Raw genomic sequence first — 20,537 nt, 5'->3', positions numbered from 1 at the left:
GTTGCTGAATATCTGAAATGAAAGAGGATGTTGAAAATATCCAGCAGGTCAAGCAGTATTAATGGAGCAAGGAAAAGAGTGAGTGTTACAGGTTATTGACCTTTCATCAAAACTGCCAGGACCAAATACAGCATGAAAGTACTGGAACCTGAAATTATTGAATTCAGTAGTAAATCTTGGTTGCCTAAAGTTACAACAAGATGAAGATAACTGGGAAAGTGGGCAAAGGAATGGTAGATGAAATTTAACTCAGACAAGTGGGAAGTGATTTTCTTGGTGGGGGGGGGGAAAGAGTTAAACTAGGACAGAACCTGTCGAGTGAATGGTGTGGCCTGAGAAATATTGTTGAACAGAGTACTTTCTTTATAATGGCAATAAGGTGGTTGGTAAAGAAAGCATTTGGCATGCTTGCATTCATCTGTCAAAGCACTGAGTGACAGAGTTGGGACATCATGTTGCAATGTACAAAACATTGGTTTTGGTGCTTGAAATTTTGTGCACAGTTTTGGTTGTCACAAAACAGAAAGACGTGACTAAGCTAGGAAAAGTTTACAAGGATATTGCCTGGATTGCGGGGCTTGAGTTGTAAAGAGAGATTGGATAGGCTGGGTCTGTTTTCTATGGAGGCTAAAAGATGACATGATCAAGGTACAGTGTCCTCCATGATGTTTGGAACAAAGACATTTTTTTCCTTTATTTGCCCCTGTGCTCCACATTTTTAAATTTGCAATCACCTTGCATGTAATTAAAGTGCACATTCCAGATTTTATTCCAGGTTAGTTGTATACATTTTGGTTTGATTATGTAGAAATTATAGCACTTTTTATACATAGCCTCTCATTTCAGGGCACCATAATGTTTGGGACATTTTGGTTTTACAGGTGTTTGTGAATACTCGGATATATTTAATTGCTTCATTGGTGCAGGTATAAGACAGCTTGGTTTGCTTCTATGCCTTTGATCACCTTTGGCGTCTGTAGTTCCATTTTTCAATATGAGAACCAGAGTTGTGCGAATGAAAGTCAAAGAAGCCATGATGAGGCTGAAAAACATGAATAAAACAATAAGACACATAGCCCAAACCTTAGGATTACCAGAATTATATTTTTGGAACATTAGGAAGAAAGAGCATGCTGGTGAACTCAGTAATCACAAAGGGACTGGTAGGCCAAGGAAGATCTCCACTGCTGATGAGAGAAGAATGCTCATCATAATGACGAAAAATCCCCAGATACCTGTCCGACACATCAGAAACACTCTTCAGGAGGCAGGTGTGGATTTGTCAATGACTACTGTCCACAAAAGATTTCATGAACAGAAATACCAGAAGCAACATTGCAAGATGTAAACCACTAGTTTGCCACAGAAATGGGATGCCCAGATAATAGATTGCTAAGAAGTATTTAAAAGATCCTGCAATATTCTGGAAAACAGTCTTGTGAACAGATGAGACCAAGATTAACCCATATCAAAGTGATGTCAAGAGGAAAGTGTGGAGGCTAAAGGAACTGACAGATCCAAAGCATATCACCTCATTTGTGAAATATGGTGGGGGTGTTATGGCCTGGGTATGTATGGTTGCCACAGATACTGGCACACTTATCTTCAATGATGTAACTGCTGATGCAAAATGTATTCTGAGGGGCATAGAAACATCTTATCTGCTCCAGTTCGAGTAAATGCCTTCAAATTCATTAGACAGTGCTTCATCCTACAGCAAGACAATGATCCCAAACATACTGCCAAAGCAACAAAGGCATTTTTCAAAGCTTAAAAACTGGAAAATTCTTGAATAGCCAAGTCAGTCACCTGATCTAAATCCAATTGAGCAGGCCTTCCATATGCTGAAGAGAAAACTTAAGGGGACAAGCCCCCCCCCCCCACCCCCCACCCCCCAAACAAGCAAGAGCTGAAGATGGCTGCAGCAGATGCCTGGCAGATGATCACCAGAGAAGACCCTCAGGACCTGGTGATGTCTATGAATCGCAGACTTCAAGCAGTCATTGCATGCAAGGGATATGCAACAAAGTACTAAAAGTGACTACTTTCATATACTTACCATTGCTATATCCCAATATTATGGTGCCCTGAAATGAGAGAACAGAGGCAAATAAAGGAAAAAAAAACCATCTTTCTTCTGAACATTATGGAGGGTACTGTATATAAAATCATGAGGTGGACTCATTAAGGGAGGATAGCCAGTCAGTTCCCTATGATAGGAGTGTCTAAAAGTAGAGTGCATATATTTAAGTTGAGAAGGGAGAGGGTAGTTTTAACAAGGATAGTTTTAATGAGGATCTGAGAGTTGAGTTGTATTTAGAATGACCTGCTAGAGGTGATTTTGGGACAGGATCAGTATCAACTTTACAAGGCATCTGGATACATACTTGAATGAGTAAGGCATAGAATGATATGGAATTAATGCAGGCAAGTGGGATTAGATGTTTCAGCATGCTGGTTGGTATAATTGTGATGGGCCAAAGGGCCTGCTTCCATGCTGTACAATCCTATGAAAATGAAGGGCAAATTTCTACATGAATTGCTCTGGCACCCCCAGAAAAATCAACAGCAATAAAAATAATGTACCAATGGTCATGATTACCATTTGAATAATATTGGCAGAAATATATCAATATATATTTGTATTGATATGGAGTGAAAATTGAACAGTAAGTCTCCTACACCATTTTTCTATTTCATTATTTTGTATTATGCAGCTTGGGTGATGATGGGAATGTGTTCATTACTGAGTTATTAAAAGAGTGAAGGTTGTAAGAAATTATCCAAATAATTTTGATGCCCCCTTCCAGCAGATTTTCACTTTTCTTCACACCATCAGTGAGATTTAAGCACTCATTCATGAATCTCAAGAGATCTAAATCCAAATTTTTCTCATTTTTCACATATAATTTCCCTTGAAATGTTCCAAATCGACAGTAAAATACTAAACTTGTACATTTGGTAGTGTTATATCAGATATTTTTTAATAAGGTCATTTCTATGAAACACTCATTTCATCTGAACCAAATAATGATTTTCCTTGATTTTTGGAATAAACGCCAAATTAAACATATGACTATAATTCACCATGTGCTGAATTATCTTACAGAACTTTAGAAAAACAGTAGAATGTAAATCCCAGCAGATTATGAATCTTGATTGCAAGTGCAAAACTTGTTTTTTAAAGTACAGATGGATCAGGGAATTGTAGAACAGACACATTTAATGTAGTCAAACATGTACATAAATTTGCTGAAAGGATTGAAGAGAGTTGATCTGAATAAGATGTTACCCTTGTTTGGTGAATCCAGATCCTTGAATTAGAAGGTACCCATTTAAAATAGAGATAAGGAAAAATGTATTTAGCCAGAGGGTCACGGATTTGTGGAATTCATTGCAATATACGGCTGTGGAGGCCTGATCATTGTGGAAGTTTAAGGGGGAGATTGATAGAGATCTAATTAGTCAGGGTATCCAGGAATATGGGGAAAAGACCAGAATTTGGAACTAGACGTGAGAATGGTTTAGCTCAGGGTGGAGTTGCGGAGCAAACTCAATGGGCCAAATAGCCTGCTTCTATTCCTTTATCTTGTGAAAGTGGAGTTGGTCCAAAGCTCCTTGCTTTGATGATGAGTCAGCTTACAGAAGGGAGATTGGAAACTTGGCACCAACAACAACCTTGCACTCAATATTACCAAAACTAAGGAGTTGATTGTTGACTTCAGGAAGGGAAAGCCAGAGATATGCAATCCAGTGATCATTGGGGAATAAGAGGTGGAGAGGGTGAGCAAATTTAAGTTCTTGGGCAGCTCTTTCCGGGACCCAACACGCTAATGGCATCATGAAGAAATTCAGCACCTCTACTTCCTCAAGGTTTGCGGAGGTTTAGTATGACATCAGAAACCCTGGTAAATTTCTACAGAGGTGTAGTGGAAAGTGTTGACCAGCTGCATCACAGTCTGTTGTGGGGACACAAATAACCAAGAGTGTAAAGTCCTCCAAAAGCCAGTGGACACAGCCCAGGAAATCACAAGCAAAACCCTCCTGATTATCGAGAACATCTATAGGGAACACTACCGTCGGGGAGCAGCAGCAATCATCAAGGATCCACGCCACCCAGCACATGCTCCATTCTCGCTGCTGCCATCAGGAAAGAGTATCCAGGACTCACACCACCAGGTTCAGGATCAGCTTCTACCCCTCCACCATCAGACTCCTCAATGACAAACTCAATCAGGGACTCATTTAAGGATTCTTACTTGTGAACTTTATTGATTTTTTTTTACTTTCTCTGTAATGCACCATCAGTTTGTTTGCATTCATTATCTGCTGTTCTTTATTTGTTTACATGTCTACTCTGTGTAGAGTAAAAATCTCAGGGTTGTATGTGATGTTATATATGTACACTGACAATAAATCTGAAATCTTCACTGTACATGATGAGCAGCCACTGATTTGTAGTTATGCGTCACCTATAACTTCAGACAAATTCTTTAGTTTCAAGCTGAGGTAGACATATAAAACTTAATTCGAGCACAGGAAATATAAATCAATCTCATAAGCTTTGATGGAGCTGTGAGTAAAATATCTTCAGACAACTCATTGAAATATTTAATATTGAAATATTTAATATTGAAATTAGTATATTTACAGGCCTAAGTTCTATTCTGCTATTTTCTGTAAGTTATCCAATCTGCATAACCTTTTGAAAAGAAAATTATCAATAGCGTAATTTTGACAAAAAAGCTTTGCTGTTTAATATGGTTGTTACAAGTCATGTTGAGCTATTGATCGTTTTTAACTACCCTGGTCACTGGATATTGTCCTGATGAGATTCGTACTGGCACACCACAGCCATAAATGTGAGTTTGTCACATTCTTTCCTTGGATGCACAAGACAGAGGCACTTTAAGATTGGGCAGAAGCCTTACTATTGTTCGGTCAGCAAATTGCAGACCTTCAATGTGTGTTCATAGCCCAACAGATGGAGAAAATAATTAGAAACATGCAAGCAGAGTTTTTTTTTTAATGTAAAAACAGAACACACTAGAGATGTCCAGTAGGTCAGACCGCATCTTGAGAGAGGGAAGCAACATTTCTGTTTTAAAATGTCATAAACCTGAAATAATAACTCCGTATTTCTTTCTATCGATGCTGAGTGATCTACTGATTGTTCCAGTATTTGTAGTTTCTATTTCAGAATTCCAGTACCTATTTTCTTTTAATTTTAACATAGAATTTGCACATTTAATGCAGGAATTATATAGAGAATAGAAACATTAATTTGACTTTATGCCTGTTTCAAATGAGCATAGATTTTCAATTAGATCTGATTAAAATGATTCCTGATGATTTTTTTTTTCTGCCTCCTTTTTCAGAGAAGACTTCGAAGAAATATTTGATATCATTATCACTAATGCTTTGAAGCCAGGATTCTTTACACAAATGCCACAACAAAGACCTTTTCGAACTCTTGGTAAGTTCTCGAGTTCTCTGAAGTTGATACAATATCTTAATTATTGTCATTCCAAGGAAATGATTTCATTGGTTTCCTGTTAATTCATACCTAATGTTGAGATCGTGGGATTACAGATGACAACTCGTGTTTGCGAACTGTAACAGATATCACTGCCTCTTTCAAACTTTACCTGTCCATAAATAGGAAAAAACCTCAGAGCTTTTATAAGATTTATGAATAAAATCTAACCTGTCATTTACAAATATATAAATTGGATTTGCCTTTTGAGCAGAAAGGCTGCACCATGGATGATGAATGTAAACCACCTGAAAAAAATGGAATGTATCAATACAGTTAAAGGCTGAAAGGTGTTCCTGTATCCAGCTGACTTTTTGGGGGTTTTTTTTTGCACATGGGGGTAATAGTCTCTGGATAGGCGTAACTCATTTAGAGTTAAGCTCTACTTTTCTTTTGGTTTTATGGTTTAAAACAAATACCTTTCCTTTGGAATGGAAGAAATTAAATTCTTTAATTGTCGACGTGCAATGAGGATTCAACAGACTGAGTCCTGGAGTGGCAGGGCTGCCAATTAAGGAGTGATTGAATTGACAAAGTATGTGATCATTAGTGTTTATGAGACTGAAAGATCTCATAAAGGGTGGTTTTCCTGGGAGGAGAGTCAAGAATCAGGGGTCAGACTCAGGATATAGGTTTTGCATACAAGACTGAGATGAGAATTTTGTTTACCTAGAGGATAATGAACATGTGGAATGCAAGGTAATAGAGGCCAAGTCAATGACTACAGTTAAAAATGAGAGAGAGAAATTTTGGGCACAATGGGTATCACGGAAGATAGGATAAGAAAATGGAGTTACAATAGAGCAGTAGTTCTCAACCTTTTAACACTTTAAGTAATCCCAATGCTATTGGTGCTCTGTGATTAGTAAGGGATTGCTTAAGGTGGTATGTGGGTGTGGGGAAAAAAGTTTGAAATCCACCATTTTAATCGTACCTCATTGATTCGTTATGTGCACAGTTTCATAACTCCAAAGGGAATGGGCCAAATTTTCTCAAGCAAAATATTTCAGTAACATTTGGTCTAGAGCAGTGATTATCAACCATCCCTTCCCACTTACAGACCACCTTAAGCAATCCCTTACTAAGCATCGATGGCATAGGGATTACTTAAAGTGGTATGTTAGTGGAAAGAAAAGGGTTGAGAACCACTGCAATAGAGGATCAGGGATGGTTGTATTGAATGGCAGAGTGTGCTCAAAGAACCAAATAACCTACTCCTGCTTCCTATCAATGTATGTCAGTGAGAAGAATTTTTGTAAAAAAGAATTGGTACAACTATAATTTTTTGCAAATAATTCTTGACATTTCATTTATTTTACTTTATCTCCTCGTCCTGTACCCTAAATCCATAATGCACGCCATTTCCTCAGAGAAAGCAGAAAACCTGTTCTTGAACAATGGCACATAAAATCCAGAGAAGCTTTGCTTGGTTTCAACTTCCACTGCAGGTTTTTCCCATCACAGGAAACTTTCTTCTCCAGTAACTTGTTTGGGGTGCAGCATTACTTGAAGATCTATGTACTAGGGAGATTGTTTGTTCATTCAAGTCAAAACATCGGGTTGAGAAGGAAGCATTCAACAAAATCCCCTTTCTCTATTTCAGAAATCAGATTTCCTCGTCTTGCAATAGTACAAGTTTGTCGTTGGGGATGTACATTTAGTTATGCTGATACTTTCCAAATTTTCTTTATATTACTTTCACTTATGGTCACATGATACCGAAGTTCTTTTCCCAATGGCTCTTATGAGACCCTATCGCCACCTCACTTTTCACTCCCACCACCATCAGTGCTGCCAGCCATAAGATACAGCGGGGTAACACACAGTTTAATTGCTGACATCCCCAGCCTTGATCACCTCAAAGGGGAAAAGTAAGACAATTACAGGACAACACCATTTGGTGAATCCTCTCCCAAGTCGCACGGCATGGAGGCTTGGAAATTTATCACAATTCCTTTACCCTGATTCTTCTCCCTTTGCTGAGAGAAAGCCTCTCTGTGAAGAATGCACTGGTACAAGAATGTGTTTCACGACTGCCTTCTCACAAGCATTTTTAAAAATATTTTATTTATTTTTGAAGGGCGCATATTGTTGGGAATATTCAGTAGTTTAGGAACAAGAAACAAAAGTTAACATTTCAGACAAAAGCTTCAGTCATTTCAGGACAAATCCAGGAAATGTCTTCTACCCACCCCCCCTCCCCCAGCCCCCCAAGCCAAATTAATTCCAATTATTCCAGTAAAACACCTCTCTCAAATTTTGCCAGCTCAGCATCCAGTGACATTTTGAATTCAGTAGATATTTCCTATCATACCTTTTCATAAAATCAGAGCAGATCATTCAGTGTATGTGTACTGGTGGTATAGCCATAGCCATGCAAATCATTCAGTGTATGTGTACTGGTGGCAGTTCTTCAATCGTTTTCTCTTCCTTTAATTTTTCTTCCCTTTAATATTTTTTATCCATTTTCAAATTATTTTCCTCTGAATTAAGATACAGTTTATGGAGCATCTTTGATGCTGTATCATTAAATGAAAGGTAAAATTAAAAGATTAATCTTCTCTTTCCTAGGCAGTCCTTGACCTGTTTCAATTCTGAGGTAGCTGATAAGGCCACTGTGGGTCTTACAGGCTCTGTCATAGTTGCCAGATGGGTTGAATATGCAGGCAGGGAAACAAGAAATTCAGCAGATTATTGTAAATACATAACATTTCTGGAGAAACTCAGTAGGTCCTGCACCGTCGACGCTGCAGGACCTACTGAGTTTCTCCAGCACTTTTGGACATTGAACGTGCAGGCAGATGGCTTCCATGTGCACGAACAAAGTTCTCACTACCAAGCTGAATGCTTCTTTAATCTGTGATAAATGATTGGAATAATCTATTAATCAAGATAATGCAATAAAAAAAATGGGATTTAAATAACAGTATTTAAATAAAAGAATTATAGAGATGTTAAAGAGATGAACTTCAATGAGGTGATTAGTTCTCAAAAGTTCAATTGTCTCTTTGACTTTTTAATGTTCTTGAAGCAATTATATCTGGAAATTGTTATAGTATTGTAAATGTTGCTTAATAAAGGACACAAATGCCACTAAGCAGTATTGTTCAGAGCGGGTTAGCATTGCTCAGTGAGTTTCTCTGAATAGCATGCAGAATTTTCCAACAGAATCTGTCTTTCATTCTAAGAAAATCAATCCACGACAGGATATCAGGGAAAGCTGCTTTTTGAATGACATCTTTAAAACAGGATGCTTTTTTTAAAAATTCAGACCAGAAGTAACTTTTCAGTTACAACCAGTGGGATTTTTCAACATGCCTGTCTTCTGCCTGATGGTGCACTTTAATTATGTTGCTTTCAAAAAGATAAAGCTAGTGGTGCAAATGTTGCTCCTTATGTCTTAGTTAATTGAGCCACAATTTAACTTGAATGTACCAATGATGATCCTTGACAGATTTACCTGAGATTAGGGCTTCCCAGGCAATTGCTTAAGTTCTTGACCTTGACTGTTCCAGCAGGTAGCAGCTGGTTGGAGAAAAATCTGTCTTATTTTGGTGGAAAAGGGCAAAAAAAATTAGGAATTTGGATGAAATGGCACACATCATAAATCACAGTGCATTCTGTGTTAGAAGATAACAGATAGGTAGAGTGTTTTATAATGTTCTTGTCAGTAGATGGCTGCATCATTTCATCTGATGCAAGGATCGACAACGAGATAGACAACAGACTCGGCAAGGCAAATAGCGCCTTTGGAAGACTACACAAAAGAGTCTGGAAAAACAGCCACCTGAAGAAACACACAAAGATCAGAGTGTACAGAGCCGTTGTCATACCCACGCTCCTGTTCGGCTCCGAATCATGGGTCCTCTACCGGCATCACCTACGGCTCCTAGAACACTTCCACCAGCGTTGTCTCCGCTCCATCCTCAACATTCATTGGAGCGACTTCATCCCTAACATCGAAGTACTCGAGATGGCAGAGGCCGACAGCATCGAATCCACGCTGCTGAAGATCCAACTGCGCTGGGTGGGTCACGCCTCCAGAACGGAGGACCATCGCCTTTCCAAGATCGTGTTCTATGGCGAGCTCTCCACTAACACCACCAGTGTGCTGATCTCGCCTCCAACCGTGCATCTTGGCGCCTCACAGTTCGGCAGGCAGCAACCTCCTTTGAAGAAGACCGCAGAGCCCACCTCACTGACAAAGGAGGAAAAACCCAACCCCAACCAATCAATTTTCCCTTGCAACCGCTGCAACCGTGCCTGCCTGTCCCGCATCGGACTTGTCAGTCACCAACGAGCCTGCAGCAGACGTTGACATATCCCTCCATAAATCTTCGTCCGTGAAGCCAAGCCAAAGAAAAATCAGGAGATGAGCAGTAAATCAAGAAAGAAAACTCTCTGGAACGGTATCAATGAAATGTATCGCACAGTATGCCATGCAACCAACCCAGCATCCTTTCATTTTGTATCTTTGTGTTCTTCTCACCCAACCTCCAAATCAGGCTCTCTGATGCTCAAAATGTACTGCCATTCCTCATAAAATCCCCTTAGGGAAATAAAAATCTCTCTCACCCCATATTATACACATTAGTTCTGTGAAGTCATGGCTGTTTGAGTTACTTCAAAGCATTTTGTACATGATTGTCTCAAATTGAACTGAAAGAAGATGAGCATTGCTCCAAAGTTGACAGTCAGCAATGAAAAAAATGCTAACCACAGAGGCATTTTTGGAGTGATGAAATGCAACGATCGTAGCCAGGTGTGAAAAATTATTGTTTCAGAATTTTCCTTAAATTTATTCCCAAAGAAGTTAGAATTCCAATTACTTAACCATTCAGGAAAATTTGAAGGAAGTAGAAGAAAATTAAGAAAATAAATGTGCAAAATACAGGAAGATGCTGTTTAAGATAATGGGGCAATAATTATTCTGAACTAAGTAATTTGTTACACATACCTCAGGAAGACCATTAGACTACAGGCAGAGCAATTTAAAACAAAGTCAAGCTGTTTATAAATTTATTTGCTATCTTTTAATCAGCCGTTCTCAACCTTTTATTGGCTATGGCCCCCTTAGGACTCTACTCAAAGTTAATGGGCCCCCTTCCCTGTGAAACAGTCCAGTTTTGGTTTCTTCTTCGACTGAGAACATTTTTTTTAAATTATGTTATGAGGTAAAAGAAAACCAAGCTTTTACTGAAATGTGCTATGGCTCCCAGGGAATGATTGATTTAAATCATCTTTGTTCACAATTGCAACTGTAGTTCTGTTAAAATAGAAGAGAATTAATATGCAGAAATCTATACATATACAGTAAAATACCTGATGTCCATTATCTACAGGGATCACAGATGCCAGATAGGCAAGTTTTCCAGTTGACTGAGACACACTCTTCCAATGCCTAACTAATACACCTGCATTAACAATGCACTGTTTAAAAGACAAATGACAGTGCAAAACTTAATTTGAAAAAAATCAGTATTGTAGTCCTTAATTATGTAAAGTTCTCTTTAATCAGATCATTCCCATAACTTAATAAATTTAAATTCAAACCCCGGTTAATGGCTGTTGCACTAACCACTATGCAAACTGTGCCACCATCATAATTAATCCCCCTCCTCCTAGTTTACCTTATTAATATACTTAATATTAATAAAGATAAACACACTTATTAAACAGGGAAAGTAGACACTTTGAGAGAGTTGCCCCAGTGGCGAGCGGAATTGGCCGGCTCTTCTCCCTAGGTGCCACCATTTTATTCAAACACAACATTTTTAAACTTTATTCAAACAGTTGCTGCAGGCGGGACACAACCAGGGCATTCCGCTGGCTAAATGTTTGCTCCCACCTTCACCAAGTGGTAATGTTCTGGTGCAGAGAACATTTACCATTTTAAACTTTTATTACATTTTTAATTTCTTTTTATTTATTTCAATTTTTTTTATCCCCCTGCTCTAGTTGCTTCACACCTATGACTGTGTAGTTCAGTACGACAATAACACCAAATTTGCTGAAGATACCATAGTAGTGAGCTGTATAAAAGGTGTGAATGGGTCAGCATACATGAGGGACTTTGAAAACTTGGCTAAATGGTGTACTTCAACAACCTTGCACTCAATGTCACCAAATTCAAGGAACTGATTGTGGGCTTCAAGAGGGGGAAAACCAGAGGTGAATGATCTTGTGACCATTGGGAGATCAGAGGTGGAAAGGGTGATGAAATTTAAATTCCTGAGAGTCACTATTTTGGAGGACCTTTTGTGGACTGACACACAAATGTCATCATGAAGAAAGCAGGCCAGCTGCTCTACTGCATCTGAAGTTTCTGGAGGTTTGGTATAACATCAAAAACCTTAGGAAACTTCTATAGATGTGTAGTGGTAAGTGAGCTGACCAGCTGCATCTGGTCAGAAAACCATGCAAAAGGTAATGGATATATCCCAGGACAACACAGGCAAACTTTCCCCACAATCAACAAAATCTACAGGGAACGCTGTCTATGGGAGAACAGCAGCAATCATCAAAGATCCATACCATCCAGGACATCTTCTGTTCTCACTGTTGCCATCAGGAAAGAGGTATTGATGCTCTCAGACTCAAACCACCAGGTGCTGCTCCTCTACCATCAGACTCCTAAGAAATTCATTTAAGGACACTTACTTTGCACATTATTTATTATTGAACATTTATCTTCTATACTTCACAGTTTGTTTGCACTTACTTCTTGGTTACATTTGTCTTTTTTTTTAATCCGCATCTTAAGTACAATATTTTTGCACTACCACTAAGTAGAAATTTCACCTGGCGCACTGGAAAAAGAATCTCAGAGTTGTATGTGATGTTTTCATGTTGATATTCTGACAATAAATCTGAACTTTGTTGTTTGAAGCTCAGTTGAAGGAGGTGTACAGCTAGTGTGGGTAATGTTTCGTGAGTTTAGAAACCGGAGGTTCATCACCAATTTGGTGCCCATTTTGCACTGCTTTCCTGATCTCCCCAGACTTGTCCATCGCACAAAGAATGTTTCCTGACAAGGGCTCAGGCTTGAAACATTGGTTACTTGTTACTTCCTGTGTGACCTGTTGAGTTTTTCTATCATATTTGGTGTTATGCATAATGCAAGGAATGTCTTGGTTCATTGACTGACGACTAAACCTATACAGCAAAGCAAAACGTGCTCCCGCTCACTTTACAAAAGACTCCGGCCTGAAATATTGGTTACCCTTTACTTCCTATAGATGGAACATGACCTGTTTCTCTAACATTTTTGTGTATTGCACTTCCTCTCCATTCATCAAAATTTCTCCCCCAACACCTCCCCACCCCTCAAATATGATAACATGCTATCATATGGCCATTATAGGAAACTGCTAGGAAAAGAAAGGATCTGCAGAACTATTCAAATTACCACAGTTTTCAGATGACATGTTGCGAGTGGGTCTCAAACAGTTCTTGGGTTTGTGTATTTTAGAGAAGAATTCTCATTGAGATCAACAAAGTGTTGATTTGTTCAATGTCAAAATTTTGTTGCAGTGCAACCTCTAAATTATAACTTGAAGCAGGTTATGTTATCTGCTTCATACACATTCTACTGGAGTGATAGATTTCAGCCTAGTGAACTGTACTTATTTTCAGTTATTTATTATTTTACCTTTTAAGTTTCTTAAGTCTACTGTATGTATGGAACCAATTATCCCATCAAAAATTTCTGATGGACACGGGTTCAGAAGTTAGTGTATTTCCACATGCCATCCTACCCTGGACCTCCAAATATGAGCAGTTAATAGTTCAACCATTCCGACCTTTGGCACCAGGAAGATTAATGTAAAGTTCGAGAATCATCTTTACACTTGGTCATTTATGATACCAGAAGTTTCCCAACTTTTGCTTGGTGCAGGTGCTTATCCCCTGCTCTGCACCTTCAAACATTGAGTAAACCAGTGAATGAATTCTCCAAGCTGTTGGAAGATTTCCCTGAGCTTACTGCACTACAATTCTCTGCCTCCACTGCTCGCATTTGTACTAAGGGGACTCCTATCCATGCTAAAGCGCGCTGCTTGCCTCCAGAGAAGCTGTGTTTAGCTAAGGAAGAACTTGCCAAGGCAGAGGAACTAGGCATAATTCATAGGTCCGACAGTCCCTGGGCATCTCCATTACATCTGGTTCTGAAACACAATGGAGGTTAACGACCATGTGGAGATTACAGGCAGCTTAACGACGCCACCATTCCGGATCATTATCTGATACCTCATATTCAGGATTTCTTGCCTAATTTGCATGGAGCAAAGGTCTTCTCTAAAATAGACTTGGTGTGTGGCTGTCACCAAGTACCAGTAGAGCCTGAAGACATTCCAAAAACAGCAATAATTACCCTGTTTGGGTTGTTCGAATTTTTACAAATGCCATTCGGATTAAAGAATGCCGCCCAATCATTTCAACAGGTGATGGCTGCTTTAGGACGTGGTATGACCAATGTCTTCATTTACCTCGATGACATTTTAGTCGCAAGTGGGACTAAGGAAGAACATTTGAAACATCTTCATACACTTTTTATTCATCTTCAAGAATTTGGACTGACCATCAATCCAGATAAATGTGTATTTGGACAAGAAACGATTGATTTCTTGGGGCAAAGGATTATTCAGGAAGGTATAATTCCACTGCCATCCAAAGTTGAGGTCAATACCAAGTAATCAAAACTTGCGATGGTTAAAAGCCTGCAGAAATTCTTTGGAATGGTAAATTTTTAACACTGGTTTCTTCTGGGAGCAGCTCATATCATAAAACCTCTTCGATTTACTGTCCAGAAACGCCAGATCCATTGGACTGAGCAGGGAAACAAGGTTTTCTTTTTTAATTTTTTTAATTTTTCACACTATGAACCATATTAATCAAAATAGACACAAACATTTCCCTCTTGAATATACACAGTGTCATTTTCTCCCCTTTTTCCCTCCTCCCTTCCCTCCCCCCTCCAAACCCATTAAACGTTCAACATATACAATAAACCCATTAAACAATGTCATCACACAATGAGAATAAACAAGAAAATTGTGTCATCTACTTTTACACACTAGGTCAGTTCATTTTGTCTTCTTCTCATTCTATCATTTTAGGGGGTGGAGGTCCAGGTCCACAGTAGGCCCTCTCTGTTATGTTCCATGTACGGTTCCCAAATTTGTTCAAATAATGTGACTTTATTTTTTAAATTATTTTTTTTTTCCCAATGGAATACATTTCTTCATTTCTATGTACCATTGCTGTACTCTCAGGCTTTCTTCTGATTTCCAACTTGATATTATACATTTTTTTGCTACAGCTAAGACTACCATAATAAATCTTTTTTGTGCTTCATCCAGTTTGAGGCCAAATTCTTTACTTCTTATATTACTTAGAAGAAAGATCTCTGGATTTTTTGGTATGTTGTTTTTTGTGATTTTATTTAATACCTGGTTTAGATCTTTCCAAAACTTTTCCACTTTCTCACATGCCCAAATTGCATGTACTGTTGTTCCTGTTTCCTTCTTACAGCGAAAACATCTGTCTGATACTGTTGGGTCCCATTTATTTAACTTTTGGGGCATCATATATAGCTTGTGTAACCAATTATATTGTATCATGCGTAACCTCATAGTTCCGGAGCATAGCTTTTCCCATATTTCATTCTTTATCTTTGTTTAGATCTTGTTCCCACTTTTGTTTGGGTTTACAACTTATTTCATCATTTTCTTTCTCTTGCAGCTTGATGTACATGTTTGTTATAAATCTTTTAATTATCATTGTGTCTGAAATCACATATTCAAAGCTGCTTCCTTCTGGTAACCTCAGTCTGCTTCCCAATTTGTCCTTTAAGTAGGTTTTCAGTTGGTGCTATGCAGACATTGTACTGTGAGTTATTCCATATTTGTACTTCATTTGTTCAAATGATAATAAATTATTAACACAAATAAAGGTAAACCAATGCCAATGAATAATGCGGATTTCACAAAGTTTAAAAAAGAATCACCATTTAAATGGCAAACACAAGCAATCCGATACCTAGGTATTAGACTAGATAATAATCTAGGCCATCTATACAAATTAAATTATCAGCCATTAATGAAGAAACTACAAGATGACTTAGAACATTGGAAAGATTTACCACTAACACTGATAGGAAGGGTAAATTGCATTAAAATGAATATCTTCCCAAGGATACAATACCTATTTCAATCGTTACCAATTCCCTTAACAAAGAAATTTGTCAATGAGCTAAAGAAAATAATAAGGAAATTCTTATGGAAAGGGGGGTAAACCGAAGATAGTGCTAGATAAATTATCAGAATGGTACAAACAAGGTGGTTTGCAGCTACCAAACTTTAAGAATTACTATAGAGCAGCACAATTAAAATATCTATCAGATTTTAATCAAGCAAGGGAAAAACCAGATTGGACCAGGATAAAGCGAGATAAAATAGGGGAGAAGGTACCAGAACATATACTTTATAAGTGGGATAAAAAACTGGTGCAATATAGAACTTCACCAGTACTGCACCATCTGCTCAACATTTGGAAGAAGATTCATGTAGAAAGGAAAAAAACAAATTACCAACTACCAAAATTATTATTGACGCAAAATCAACTAATCCCTTTCACAATAGATAATCTTTCCTTTAGAGAATGGGAGAGAAAAGGGATTAAAAGAATAGAAAATTGTTTTTTGGGAAACAATGCTTTCTTGAAGACGAAAGATTTGCTAACTCATCCCACTATGTTCAGCTACCCAGTTTTAAATGCAGCCACTGTCCTTTCTACAGATGCTTCCAATATGGCCATAAGAGGTGCACTTCATCAATATGTCAATGGGCAATGGAAGCCATTAGCATTCTTCAGCCCCCATCTTCATGAAGTAAAGAAGAAATACAGTGCTTTTGACAGGGAGCTTTTGGCCATTTACTTCTCTATTTGACACATTAGTTTTTGGAGGGCAGAGATTTTGTTATGTACACAAGTCCTTAACATTTTCACTTTCCGAGGATTCCGAGGTCACAGAGCCCTGGCTAGCGCAACAACAACAACAATTATCATTAATTTCAGAATTTTCCACATATTTCCTGAAAAGACAATGTAGTTGCTGATGAACTTTCCCGCTCTGCTCCACTCGAGGTTTCGACTGCAAGGTAATGACTACACAGTTTTGGCCACGGCCCAAGAACAAGACATGAGACAAATGCTTATCGAACTGCAATCATGAACGTGCAATTGAAAGATGTCCAGTTTAGAGTTAATGGCAAACTACTCCTCTGTGATATATCAACGGGACACCCACGCCCAGTAGTTCTGGCATCACGGAAACATTGAGTATTCGACTCTGTTCACGATCTCTCACATCCAATGATTAGATCGACCATTCGTATGGTTTCAGATAGGATTATGTAGCACAGTCTTATAAAAGACGTGACACAAATGGCGAGGTCCTGCATTGCCTGCCAGAAAGCAAAAGTTCAGTGGCAAACTAAGGCATCACTGCAGTCCTGCCCAGCAGTTTCTTGGCATTTTGCTCAGGTCCACATGGACATTGTTGGTCCATTTCCAGTTTCGAGAGGATGCCATTATCTTTTTACAGTAATGGGAGGGCCAAGGCTGTGCCTATGGTAGATGCTACTGAAGACATTTGTGCTCGGTTCCTGGCTGTCTCATTTTGGTTTAGTGGCGCATGTTACTTCAGATAGAGGACCACTGTTTACTTCCTCGCTCTGGATGACTTTGTCTCACTTTCTCGGTACAACTCATTATACAAATGCCTATCATCCCTAGGCCAGTGGAATGGTGGAAAGGTTTGATTGACATCTCAAGTCAGTCTTGATGGCTCGGTTAGATGGCCTGAACTAGACTGATGAGCTTCCCTGGGTATTACTGGACATTAGAACAACTCCAATGGAGGACCTCCAAGGTTCATTTGCAGAGCTCGTGTATGGAGCACCATTGGTGGTCCCAGGGGAGTTTGTCCCCTACCATTCCAACTCCAGCGATGATCCTAAGGAACTGTTGACCAGGCTAAGGGAGACTGTAAGAAAATTGACCCCTATACAACCATCTTCACGTGGAGAACACTCTTCCTTTGTGCCCGAACACTTCAAAAACTGTGAATATGTCTTCGTCCGTAGGGGAACACTTGGTCAACCTTTGCTGATGCCTTATGAAGGACCTTATAGGATACTCAGACAAACTAGGTCGACCTGTATTTTTGACATTTGAGGGAAGAAACAGTTTTTCACTATTGACAGGCTTAAACCAGCTCTCGTGGACCACTGCAGCAGCCAACAGTCCGTCGCAGAGGTCGACCACCTAAAAGACAAACAAGCCTGTCTGACGGATCTGAGGAGGGCCCTGTAGTGGCACTACAACTCCCAAAAGGCATCAACCTAGCTATGTGACATCAGAGTGCGATGATATCAATGCATGTCAGGCGCGTAATTCGGGTTTTTAAAAGATTGTGCGGGTTCTGGTTATTTCATCTTATCCACTGTGGCCACAAATCATTTATTTTCCATATCTCAAATTTTTGGGTTGTGATTTGTGAATGTGCATGATGTAACAGCCATAATGCACAGTCACGTGTACTGGCTGACCTTTTGCGCATTTAAACAGTCACATTGAAAAAAACCACACACAATATTGCACAAATTACAAATTGGAACATGATAAAAACATCTAGTGAAAGAATTGTAAACTGTATAGGAAAGATATTACTTTGCTGGCTTTTTCCCATAACCTTCCGATTTTTATCCATTTCCCTTTCGAATGCTGTCACCCCTAACTACTCACTGCACAAAAACTTATTCCTTATATCACTTTTGGTTTCATCCCAATGAAGTTTTATTCCTTGGCCCTTGACCCCTATGTCAATATGAATAGTTTCTACCCATGACTACTCTTCATGCACTTCATGATTTTAAATAGCTCTATCAGATCTCCTCATTCCAAGGAAAATAACACCAATTTCTCTCTCTCGCTCTCTCTACATTGCTAAAAGCTCTCATCCTGAAATCACTTTACTAAATTTCTTCTGCACTGTAAAGTTTTTACATCGGACACAGCCCTCAGTCATGACCAAATCATTTTTTAAATTTGTAGTTATTTCCTTGTTGTTATACTCTATGCTTCTTGTAAATCCCAGTACTTGTGTTTTTGTAACCACTTGCTCTTCCATTTTCAAGTAACTAAGCACATAAACTCTGAGCTCTTTCATCTTGGTCCTCGAGTATAATTCTCCAGTTTATAATGCCTGCTCCTGTTCTTCTTCCCATTTTGCATTTGTAAGCATTACATTTCATCTGCCATCTTTCTCCCTGTTCATTTTTACCATTGTGCCATGATCTCCTTGAACCTTTTTGACATCCCCTCGTAGTTCATTGTGCCTCCAAGTTTTGTGTTATTGATAAAATTATGTGGTGACCACACCTGTCTAAAACATTATTATAGATTAAGAAAAGCAGTGGTCCTAGGATACCCTTGGGAAACTCCACGGTATACTTTCCACCAGTCTGAAAGACAAGGCAAATTTTCTTGAAGTACAAGTGAATGGAGACTAAATATGAGATATTGTGTGTTCACTACAAGCAGGGTTTTTGAATATTTCAGTATCCTTCATCCCTATATTCTACCATATTGTAACCCCCATGGAAATAGTCAGATAGTCATTTCTGGTGTAAGGATTATTATTGTAATAAGCTCCACAATAATTTCACACCCTTGGAGTACAACTGCTGAAAACTCTCACTGGACACTAATTTGTCATTTTACCTCTAATCTTTGACACTTGAGTTGCCACTGATGTTAGGAACACGCAAGACCATCAAGGAATTTTTCTAATGAAGGGAAAGTATGTATTTGTGTAAACATCCTAAATTAATCTCAATGCCTGGAAAATTTGACCACTGTGTCATCTTTTGTGCATAGAGGACTTCGCTTCAAAACATTTTCATTAACTGCAAGTTTGTTTTAGATATTCTGAGGTCATGATAGGACTAAATGACAGGCTAAATTACTTTTGTTGTGGGGTATGGAATTACCAATCCATAGAGCAATGAGTAACAATAAGATTACGATCCATATCGACTAATTTTCATGACAGTGTTTATGATATAAATATTCGTCAAAACATTCATATTATTTTCAACGTTGTTCAGTTTCATGCAGATTGCGTGGTTAGTGCCCCAATTTGAAAGCTCATACAAAAATCCTGCGTTTGTATCCAACAGCTCATTGGAGTGTCAGCTTCGGGTTTTTTGTTCATTTCTGGGGTGAGACTTGAACCCTTAGGCATCTTATTCAAAGTCAAGTTTGCTCACGTCTGACTTAATCATAGCTGTTAACAAATGCGAGTCGTGCAGTTAAATGACCTACATTGAGGTTCCAGTCCCAGAACACTTATGAACCACTGAATGGTTTCAAGTGAGATAAACAATTAGAAGAATTTCATAATTAAAAATATTTACTTCATCTGCAAGATAAAGATGACATACAGTCAACAATCCATTGTTTGACAAATGTAACATGTTATAAACATTTAATGGTTTTTTTAAGTTATCTGAAATTTTTATAATTTTTGAATCTGGTAGTTTGATGAATATTGTTTAAATACCGCAGATGAAGCCTGTACAGGCTTCACTGTTTACTGTGATTCCAAGTTTTTTTCTGTCATTAGAGCAAACTTTGATATTATGCTACTTATTGGAAGAATCTTGGTTATTGTATAGACCAAAGAAATGTGATTCTAATTTCAATTCCTGGGGGATACCACTGTAAACTTCCTTCCAGTCTTATAAACAAAATAAGACAAATTCATGTTGCTTTCAGAAGGTCAACATGTGCTTCATAACAAATGAAGCACTTTTGAAGTGTAGTCACTGTTGAGATGTTGGAATTGTGGCATCCAATTTGTACACAGTGAGCCTCCCAGTGCAGCAATGTGATAATAAGCCGATAACACTGGACGACGAACATTTTGCTTCCTGAA

General features: G+C 38.5%; 1 protein-coding gene across 2 annotated transcripts in view; it reads left to right on the top strand.

Annotated features, from left to right (window-relative positions):
- The window catches only part of nt5dc1 (5'-nucleotidase domain containing 1), a 725,609-nt gene that overhangs the window by 489,968 nt on the left and 215,104 nt on the right, over positions 1-20,537 (top strand). For both annotated transcript variants that reach the window (XM_069886815.1, XM_069886814.1), the window contains one exon: positions 5,379-5,476. In XM_069886815.1, the coding sequence (XP_069742916.1) occupies positions 5,379-5,476 (98 nt within the window). The remainder of the gene's footprint in view (positions 1-5,378; positions 5,477-20,537) is intronic.

Source organism: Narcine bancroftii, chromosome 6 (genome assembly GCF_036971445.1).
Source record: "Narcine bancroftii isolate sNarBan1 chromosome 6, sNarBan1.hap1, whole genome shotgun sequence".
In the NCBI taxonomy this organism is placed as follows: domain Eukaryota; kingdom Metazoa; phylum Chordata; class Chondrichthyes; order Torpediniformes; family Narcinidae; genus Narcine; species Narcine bancroftii.
Note: the sequence above shows the minus strand (reverse complement) of the source record. Positions and strands in the feature narration are given on the sequence as shown.